We start from the raw sequence: 10,694 nt of genomic DNA, 5'->3' as shown, positions 1-10,694 counted from the left end.
TTGGTAATTACAAAAGTCTAGAAGTCTCCTACCATTATTATTGAGCTTTATTATTGCCTTCCAATCACTCTGACCCAGGTGTCTGCATCGTGACCCACTTGGTCATTGATGTCACCCAACAGGATGACTCTATCTCGAGAGGCCACTTTAGCTAGCACCTGGGATAGGAAGTTATAAAGGGCATTTGACAGATCGGCTTTGTCTGCACCCGTCCACTGATGATTAAATTCGGTGAGGGCATAAGCAACCATCACCACCACCATTCCTTGCCTCTTGTTTATGGGGAGGCGAGTCACCAGCAGCCTGGGACTTACAGCATCCAACACCTCACCGCCACACTCCCACACTGCACTATTAAAGAAGTGCCACTCCCTTTTATTTGGCAGTTTCCTGCCCCGAGTGGAGAGCTGTCCACCCCTCATGATGAGTGGAGCCAGAACCGGTCCACCGGGCCTCCTGTATTCCACAGAGGTCCAGGCGGTACCGATCCATCTCCCGACAGAGTAGTGGCAGCCCCTCCTTCGCAACGTGGCCAATTGCGGTAGTCTCCTGTTCCTGGAGGAATCCCGGGACAGGGGGGGGGAAGTCAGTCTGGCTCTGTCAAATGGAGTTTGGCCAGAAGGCGTCATGAATCCCTGTTGTCTGGGGCCCCCAGCACGAGCTTATGTCCGTGTTTTCACCGTGGCGTTTGGTATAAGAAGTACCAGGTGGAGGGGTTACCCAGCGCTTCTCAAACTATAACTTAATGACATACATCCCCCACTCACACTCAAACCGCCACCAGTATGGTCAAACAACCCACATGACCGACATGGCACGTAAGAGGCGTTCATCCAGCAGTAGATTGACAAAGGGCTGTTAATAGTTAAGTTGTAAATATAGTTATTTATTCGCGAATGCAATTCTCATTAAAGCAATATCCTACAATTGTTTTAATTACATTAAATTTATATTCTATTGAATTAATGAAATTGTCATTGTTTTCGCCAAACAATTCAACAAGAGCGAGTGTTTGAAATGTCCAGTATTTTCCTATATTATGTTTGACGTAAAATAGAAACCGAAATTATTAACGCCTGTTTAATCCCTCCTCATCCTATGCCGTCACGGTATTGCATTCCGGTGGGACGCGATGGTCGGATGACGTCATTCTATGAAATGAAAATGTTGGTTTAAAAAAAAAATTCATCCGGATGTATTGACGCAATCGAGAAATTTGGGCTTTCCCATGTTTCGGAATCAATGGGATGACCGTATAGATACCGGACATAAATACGGGGATGGCGCTCATTGTGAATAACCGTCGGCTCTTTCAACACTAGACACAATCTCGCTCCTCGTGGGCACGCGACTTTGCATCCGAATTTGTGACAGCAATGATTCCCACAGGTACGCAGCACGATGTACACGAGAATAAGAACGGTTTGTCTCGAGTCAACGATTTCAAGCGCAGTTTTTCTATACGGGAGTGATGTGTCCGGAAAATCCGTGTTTGATTCCCGGCCACGGCTAACATCCGTGGCCGATAACATTTGTGACACGGCTCTGTTTTTGTTGTTGTTTTATCCCCACCGAATACGCACTGACCAGCGTGAAGTATGGTAAACAACAACAAAACCAAAGAGACATTCATCCAGTAATGGATTGAAAAAGGGATTGTAAATTAAGACTAGCATTAAGCTGTGTAGCGTAGGCGGTAAGCGCGTTGATCACATCGACTGGCTATGGCTGTTTAATGCGTAAAACAAAGTTAAAGTATTTCAAAACACGATGTGAGCGCGAAGGCGACACGGCGCCCGGATAGTTGTGCGTACATTGCGAGTAACCATTCGTTTCAATTCAAGCACCCGAAGCCATCATTGATTGCATTCCGCACACTGACGTTAATGAACAACAAAGGGGTCCAAAACGCGAATTATTAACCGTGCGCGCGCGCGCGCGTGCGTTCGCAATCCTTCCGAGCGGCGCCAATCTCGTTCGCTCACGCCTCTTTCTTCTCCAACCTCTTCTTCCTCCACCACCCCGCAGCACAAGCGTCCGCTGTGCGCGCAGCGTCTTCGCGCATGCTGCGCGGGCTCCAGGCGCTGATGGTCACGATGACGGTGATGTCCACGATGAGGATGGGAACCCACGGACGAGCCGTTCCGCCGCCCCCCTTGGGCACAGGCGAGCCGCGGCTGCAGCCGCTGCTGCTCAACGTCGCCGAGAAGTTGCTCACCGACTCTCAGACCGCCTTAAATGATTACGTGAGTTGTGGAAACACACCCGCAGCGATTCGATACGAGTACGGTACTTGTACAAAAGTTGTTTTGGTTGTTGTTGTCGCAGGACACGTATACTGTTATACACATGTATGGCTGTGTGTTTATACGCTGGGAATTATCATCATCATCGTCGTTGCTTCATGGTCCATCCTGAACCCCCTTTAACAAATAAGACACTGCAGTATGCGACTGTGGTCATCCAGAACAGAGCGCACCACGTATAAGAACGACGGTCATCTGGCTTGACCACCTGCTTGTGAAATTGCAGTTGTTGTTCTGCATTTATATCAGCCGTACGAAAGACCATTCCTGCCCATTATCATTCACTATCAGCATCACAATGATCATCGTCACGGTCATCACTCTACAGTACTATGAGTTACATCATTGTCAACACTCAGGGCTATCATCATCAGACATGATCTAGCTACTGTTAGATGCAAGCGTCGCCCATCTCTCATTGCACATACGATGTAACCATCGAGAACTTTCCCGCACGCTGGTTTTCATCGCTCAATTTCCGCTGTAGCAATTCCCTTGCGTAGCTTCTCTCCTTGAGCTGAAACCGTCCATCGACACCTTGATGGGACGTGTACTGCCAAGCCCACTTAAATCCGATGAACTTATTAGAAGCACGCCTCTCTCTCTCTCGCCACGCTTCTCTGTTCACGTTTCAGTTCAATTGCCTTCGTTTATATCCACGTTTCTGATCCATATGCCATAGCAGGTTATACACACCCATCCGATCTGCCTTATTTAAGCACGTTAGAATGTAGCCTTTCATGATTCAATTCACTATTCCAAAAGCAATCCAACCTGTTCTTGTACGGCTTACTATTTCATCATTTAGATCCTAAGCGGTTACCACAATTCTGATCCCAAGTAAATGGCGTATTATGTATGTTGTTTTATCATCATCTCTTCATTACCTGGACAGTATACGCCACCGTCTCTGCTCTCTCCCTCTTTCGTACAGTGCAGCATTCTTGAGATGTTATCATCACAGGCAGTAACACTAAATCCACAACGAACTGCAGAGGCGTCTGTTTTATATCACAGTAAATGCAGCTCAAATGCTATAAGCGTCGGTGCCCCTTCAAAGGAAAGTTGTACAATAGGTGGAGTTGCATTATTTGTCGGGAGATTCCGCGATAACCATGCAGTTGTAATGCAGTCGTAATTTATAGAGGTAATTTTTGTTTTAACTCTCGTAGTACATTTGGAGAATTACTTGTCAGAGACTTTTGGAGAAAAACATTTCCATTCAGATGTTCACAGTTTAAAACCGACACTCTGGGTGTAAAGCCGGCATGAGCGAGGCTGTCTGTAGGGGGCATCGTTTCCACAGCCGTGGCCGGCAGAGAGGCATAATTATCAGCTTGGACGCGTAGAGTAACTTAGAGCAGGAATACTACGCATGTGTCAATCCACTGCTGGATGAAGGCCCTGTGCACACCGTGTCGCTCGTCTCGTCCGTGTCGTTGACCATACTTCACCACCTTGGGCATTGCGGATTAGTGGCGGTGGAGGGCAATAGACGTGGGAGCATTATAATCATGGGGGGGGGGGGGGAAACATCTAGTGCAGCCTTGACTTAAAGCTTTCGTGACTGCAGGAATTAATATTATTTGGGTCTTTCGGTAAAGTCACGTAGATACTACGACGTTTCGATCGCAACACAAGCGGTCTTCAGGCAGACGACTGCTTGTGTTGCGATCGAAGCGTAGTTTTTTTTTCTTTGACCCTAACTACGTGACTTTACCGAAAGAGCCAAATCATATCTAGCGCAGCGTTGGTCATTGCAATGCCCCTCTGGCCACTGGCTACCCCTGGTGGCCTTTAGTGCGGCCCCTGACGTGCGGTCCCCCAACAGTAAACAACAACAACAACACGTGACAACACCCGCCATCATCATCATCATCGTGCTGCTGTCAAACCCAACAATGGTTTCAAATGTGTGGCAGCCCTCGCGCACTGATGATGTCTTATTGGCGAAAAAGTGCCCCCACCGAAAATGAGTGAGGAACACTGCTTTAGATTGTCTCGGTCCTCCACTCGCCCAGAACTTTTGTCTATATAGCAACCTGCACTTTTTTTTGTAACCATCCATTCAAGTAATGTACTCTACGGACACACCCCTGCTTATTAAATTCCAGACGTTACAAAGTGCAGCTTTTCATAATTTGAACAAAATCACCGTGTTGCCCGTCACGTGGTTGATGTTAACATCTGGTGCCCATGATGTTTGTGCGTGTGCAGATGCAGGAAGTGATGCCTCCTTGCGGGGCTCAGAGCGGCTGCGAGGAATTATTGGGCAAAGAGTTTCCCGCGATGTTGCCAACGAACGTGAATAACTGCAGTCAGGCTGCCCTCAATACCGTACGTGTCACACACACACTGCCGCCGCCGCCGCTACCACCACCGCTGTTCTAATTTGTGGCCGTATGGCAGCATCAGTACGAATCCTTGAGCGTTTAGAGTACAGTCTCACCGCTAGGAATGGTGGCAAAAGTAGCAGCCAAGGAATGGAACACATCCGAGAGGATACTAATAGGGTTTTTCCCCTTTTTTCTGGCAACAAAACTGGCACCTTTTGTAAGGAATCATGCTTACATTAACCACAATACTTGCAGTCAAATGCAAACAAAAAACAATACTCTGATTAAAAAAAAGAAGGGGAAAAACTCTGATAAAAAAGGGGAAAAGGCCTATTAGTATATTTTGGTACTGGCAAAGGAGCTCCCATGATGTATCCGAGAGGATGTCCACCGGTGGGATGGAGTGGTACAATTGGCTTATGTGCAGGTGGATTATTATTTCGTAGGATAATGGGAAATGGTGACTGCTTGGGCAGGCCTTCATCCAGCTGTGGATTGACTCTTGATGATGATAAGTACAAATAATTACGGTCATCATAATTTTCCATGTTCAATCCACTGCTGAATAGCAGAGGGCACCCTACTTATATTTAAATGACCACGAGTTAATTTGTGCATTATGCTTTAACGGTTGTTTGTTAAAATCGCATACTAATCATGCATTTCGATTTCAATTTACAGAGCCACGACCTCTGCATGAAGAATATCTGGAGAAACTTGAAGATATATGAGATGTACTTACAGCTCATCACCGAAAAATCAGGAAGACATTTGAGGCTGAAGCACGTCAACACCGACATGAAGCACCTCCTGAGCCTCATCCATTCACAGGTGAGAACACCACTGCTACCCCGCACGTGATACCTGCGCATAATGAAGACGGAGATGGATAGGTCACCAGATGCAAGCACCAGGGGTCAGCGAATAAAGAGAAGGCCTAAACCACGTGTTGTTGTTGGTGGTGATGGGGAACTTTAAGAGCGGTCTTTGAGACTGTAAGAGCAAGCATTGAACATCAGGTTATTGCATTTGCAGCATTTATGAGAGGAAGTGATGACTTGGTATAGTGCCACCAATGGCATGAGCTGTGATGGACTATTAACTTTTATCTTGGGGGTTATAACTTTTCATTTGAAGAAGCTAGTGCGCCGATATACCATTTAGAAGTTGCTGCCCTTTGTCAAACCGTTGCTGATGAAGGCTCGTTTTCAAAATAAAGTTTTTTTGGGTTAAAGTGTGTAAATACAAATGTATGGTTAACCCACCATCACGCGCCACAGCCCCTCTTATCTTTGCACCTGATCAGCTCACAGTGATAACATCATCATCTTGCTCTATTTAAGAGCGGAATCAGGAAGACTTATTCACAATTCAGGAAAATCGCCTGATGAAGTTGGTTATAATCACCAACAAAACGTCGTACTCCATTGTAAATGTTGCTGGTGTACTCGCCATCACACAGATGTGCTAAAGTAATAGCTAATTGCCAGGTTTGTTCACATGGCAAACCTTACTAATTGTCTGTGTCTGGTGGTGGTGGGTTAACGACACATTTATATTGATGCGATCTAACCCCAAAAAAACCTTTATTATGAATACTATTGCTTGCGAAAGCCTACATGTTAAATGGAACGCTATTTTACCATGGTTCACCAATGTTTGTCAGTGCGGATTGGTTAATTGTGCAGTGGGGGGGGGGGGGGGGGTGGTGGAGGGGGGGGGGGGTCCAGGCCTGGTTTGATTGATCGATCACTCACCACTGCCATAGCTCAGAAGCAAATTAAATTTCAGGTCACAGAGTTCATAGCAAAGCTGACCACCACTCCAAAACAATTTATATAAAATTAAAGTTCCGTAAATATGTAGTGAAGCACACTCCTTATAAAGATATTGCCTCATCAAGGAATTGAGCGGCTACATGATAAAAGGATGTGGCACCACAACAGGCAACTGCAGGGATGAGATAACCGACGCTGAATGTGAATACCAACAGCACCACCGATTGAATGGGCAGAGCCCCCACACCTCATACAGCTCGTGGCTGTGACGTGGGGAGTGTGATCAGTGTACAGTCACGGGGCTGTCAGTCAGGGGCAGTCGAGCGAGTTGAAGAGCAGACAAAAAGGGGTGGAATGGCAATTGGAGTTTAAATAAGCCTGGAGAGAAAGAGGAGACGATTGAGTTTGTTAGAGCTTTCCATGAAGTTGTAGAATAATAGAAGTGAAATAAGACACAACACCGATTGTTCCAATTGTTGAGCAGCATATGCTTTTATTAAATTCAGACATGAACGTAGACGACGTTACATACACACACAATGCAATCATGCAATTCGTTGTCTGTAGTAGGCTTGTCAGCTGGTAGAGTTATGTCATCTGTTCCGTGTTGAGTTCAACCCTAGTGTACACAAGGGTTTTTTGGGGTATTCCAGTGCATTCACCCACACATACAACAACCCTTAAACAGGAATTAGTCAAACTGAACAAAGCAAGGCCCTTCCGAAAATGAGTGACTGAACTTGAGTGAGGCTTTTCGGTGTTAACGAAGACTATTTTTAGCACACGTCTTGTACGCTGAGAATTACAGTGTCACACAGAAAGAGGAACACATGGCTAAGAGGGAAGAACATTTTCAAATCAGACACATATTGACTCTTAAGTGGTGGGCTTGGACAGGAGACATCTCTAAAAGGGATGATGGATGACGGTCGACGCACTACAGATGACATCCGAATGTCAGAATATGATTAATGGCACGTCCGTTGCGGAGATGGAGCAGTTAGGGCCATTCATGTACAGCAGGGAGATGGATTGTGGCATCGCAGTACATCACAAGTACCGATGAGCACGGTTGGCTGTGCATGGAGCAAAATAAGCTATATATACATACATACATACGAAGGACAGTACTAGCGTAGGAACTAGGCAGGCCTTTATCTAGCAGTGAAGAGACCATGACTCACGATGATGATGATGATGATATTAATGCAGGATGGCTCTGTGCTTTGTCATTTCATTTAGTTTGGCTTGGAGGAACAGCAGGTCATCCATGATCTCAAAGTGACTGCAGAAAACTTGGAGGAGCTGATGGGAACGTGGTCAAAAAAGGTGTTTACGGCACGAGTTCTCCACCTCTTTATCCACCAGATCGAGGTGGTCGTCCGAACATTTTTGATGATGAAAACTGTGACTTAAGATGTCAATGTACAGGGTGACCCATTTATCGACACCCCACTGGTTTCTAATGTATTAACAGTATAAGGTCGCACTAATTACACACAAAGGGCTTGCCACAAATGGACCACAACACCGTGCGAATCTCATCAAGGAACCTAAACCATCACGCGAACTCCGGTCATCCTCGCAGGAGCTTATTGATAGCCATTGAGCAAAGGTGGTCACTGTGTTGCGCGCGCTCACACGTGCTGGGGTTGCTCTCGCTTTCGATATTAGGAAGCCACTGGAGCTATGCACGTTCAAATCTAGATTGAAAACTAATTTCTTTAGAACTGTTTTTTGTGTTCAGTCTGTTGTCCTTTCCCTGCACCTCGGATTAGCACGGTTGGTTACGTACGGTGTGAAAGAAGTTCAACAAACATACGTGCAGTACATGTACGTTGAACGAGACCAGATAATGACCCTGGTCTCATGCAGCACACGATTCATTGTAAATTTGTTATTTTGGAGTGATTGATGTGAAACGATTTTCATTCGCCACTGGATAATTATTATGTTGTTGTCTTGTGGGATTACTGATATCAAGGACGGTGTGTGTGTATGTGTCACAACACCGCAAGTTATCAATGACCCAATACTGCTGCGCAAGTTTTGATGGTCACACTTTATAGCCCTTTGCACGTGTTTTTTAGAAAGTAATGTGCGATGCAACCCAGAAGATCACACTCCGACACTTAGGTTTACAAAATAGGCGGTTGTAAGGTGGTTTGCACTTTGTAAAATTGGTGAATTCCAAAGTTTACGTGAACATATATTTATTTATACATATTTAAAAGCATCGCTGACAAAGTTATTTATTTAATATGCTGTTTATTGAATGAGAATTCGTTTACATTTTTATAATAATAATAATAATAAAAAGACAACTCACACTTTGTGTTATTGTATTTTTACTCATCGTCAACATCATCGACCATCAGCTCCTGTCTTGGCCACTGCTGTATGAAGATCTCGACATGCCATCACCGTCCCGCACCGTCCTGCGATGCTAAATTCTAACGCCGACACACGTGTGTGCTGATTTAATCACTCCCATTACACAGACAGTTGACCCCTTTGGCTGCAATTCCATCCGCAACCTCGTCCATGGGACACGTGACTCCTCGTGCGGCACGGAAGCCGCGTGTGGCTCTTTGGCTGCCCCCTCGCGGGCAGCCGTTAAAAGAAAGAAAACAAAACCCCACCGAATTCCGTTCTTTACACTCCAAAAATGTAGTAACTCAGCGTTCCCCGCTGTTACGACCCAATGCGTTGCTGGAAACCTCGTCGTAAATCGGACCCTATTTTCCCCATAAAATGCAATGTGACCGTCTTGGGGACAACAAAATGTACAGTCAAACTGCATTGTTAAACAAACAAAAAACTAAGGGGAAAATGACTTAAACAGAAGCAGTTGATTCCATCGCATGTTTGTGTTTATTTAAGTCCGAATGTGTTTGTCATCTGCTGTATGCCTGCTCCCTTTGTGCACAAGAAGTTACCTCTCCGTGTGATGAGGCTCTCGAAATAATTTTTGTCAGAGATAAAAACAAAAAATATCGCCCTTCTTCTTTGAAAGGTTGCCAATCCCTGGCCTCGAAGATGATTTCACAAAACTACTTCTGAAGTCACTTCAATTGGCTTCATTATCCACACTTCAAGGCAAATCTAAAACATGTCTTGACAATAGTGTGCATTGCATGTTCATGAAAAAATGCAAATATTGCACTTCTCGGGGCTGGAATATGCAAAGCAATGTTAATTTGATGGGTCTCTCGCATAGCAGTGCGACCGTTGGTGTTGGAGAACTGCCCGTGGAAGTAGATATCACTAAACCATCCCTGAAATCCATTCAATGAGGCCTCTATTCTACACAAGAGGGGGGCAGGATTTTCCCAACCGCTCTGCCATCGAGAGTGTTACATGAATCACGTGACTGGAATTTAGCCAAATGAAGTTCAGAATCAAATAGAATGCAGTGGGGGCTTTGTGCAGTCATTGGTTATCAGGCTGAGATTATTAACTCGCTACACTTGAGCACCCTGTTTCATCACAGGGGTCTGAAACCCGGATTCTAACCCATCTCAGCAATTGCCTCAGTGCCCCGACACGGTGTTTCCCCCAGAGCCGGGCACATAATTTGTGGCTAAAGATGAGCATGCGAACACTAAGCATGCATACAAACTACCCCGTCAGGAACTGTTATGATGGAGTGCATCCGAGTGAGGGTACCCTATGAGACCTCCTTTACAGTGGCAAAATATAGTAGTAGGTTTTTACCCTTTAAACTGGTACAAAACTGACACCTTTATACAAGGGATCATGTTTGCAATAACCACAACACAAGCAGTCAAAATGCAAACAAAAAGAAACAACTCTGATAATGGTAATGATATGCACTGTCCTTGAAGTTGATTGGTCCACACCCGAGACAGCTTTCCTTAGAGCCTAGTCTCCATTGGTGTTGGACCAAATGACGCCAAAAGGCGTACAACTCAAAAACAGCGCACTAGTGCGCTGTTTTTGAGTTGTACGCTGTCTCGGGTGTGGACCAATCAACTTCAAGGACAGTGCATATCATTACCATTATCAGAGTTGTTTCTTTTTGTTTGCATTTTGACTGCTTGTGTTGTGGTTATTGCAAACATGATGCCTTGTATAAAGGTGTCAGTTTTGTACCAGTTTAAAGGGTAAAAACCTACTACTGAGGGTACCCTGTTACATTGCACGGTGCGTGAGGCGTTTGTGGAAAGACGTGTTCATACCAAGTAGCGATGTGTCACTTGCAACGTCGTGTCGATGTCCTTCCACCCTTGGGCAAACGCCACGGTGGCGAG

At 45.4% G+C, this 10,694-nt stretch overlaps 1 protein-coding gene across 1 annotated transcript; it reads left to right on the top strand.

Moving 5' to 3' along the window:
- Positions 1–1,250: 1,250 nt before the first annotated feature.
- Positions 1,251–8,750, top strand: LOC133344683 (uncharacterized). The gene is made up of 5 exons (XM_061554743.1): positions 1,251–1,389; positions 2,029–2,246; positions 4,524–4,643; positions 5,324–5,473; positions 7,663–8,750. Exons 1-5 carry the CDS (start codon positions 1,377–1,379, stop codon positions 7,834–7,836), a joined length of 675 nt encoding a protein of 224 aa, XP_061410727.1. The 5' UTR covers positions 1,251–1,376; the 3' UTR covers positions 7,837–8,750.
- The last annotated feature ends 1,944 nt before the right edge of the window (positions 8,751–10,694 follow it).

This window comes from Lethenteron reissneri, chromosome 20 (genome assembly GCF_015708825.2).
Source record: "Lethenteron reissneri isolate LAM-NWPU_2019-01 chromosome 20, ASM1570882v1, whole genome shotgun sequence".
NCBI lineage: Eukaryota > Metazoa > Chordata > Hyperoartia > Petromyzontiformes > Petromyzontidae > Lethenteron > Lethenteron reissneri.
Note: the sequence above shows the minus strand (reverse complement) of the source record. Positions and strands in the feature narration are given on the sequence as shown.

Excerpts from the sequence above, each read along its gene's own strand:
- LOC133344683 (XM_061554743.1), top strand. Across the intron at positions 2,247-4,523 it reads AGACCGCCTTAAATGATTAC|ATGCAGGAAGTGATGCCTCC; the intron begins GTGAGTTGTGGA and ends GTGCGTGTGCAG. Across the intron at positions 4,644-5,323 it reads GTCAGGCTGCCCTCAATACC|AGCCACGACCTCTGCATGAA; the intron begins GTACGTGTCACA and ends TTCAATTTACAG.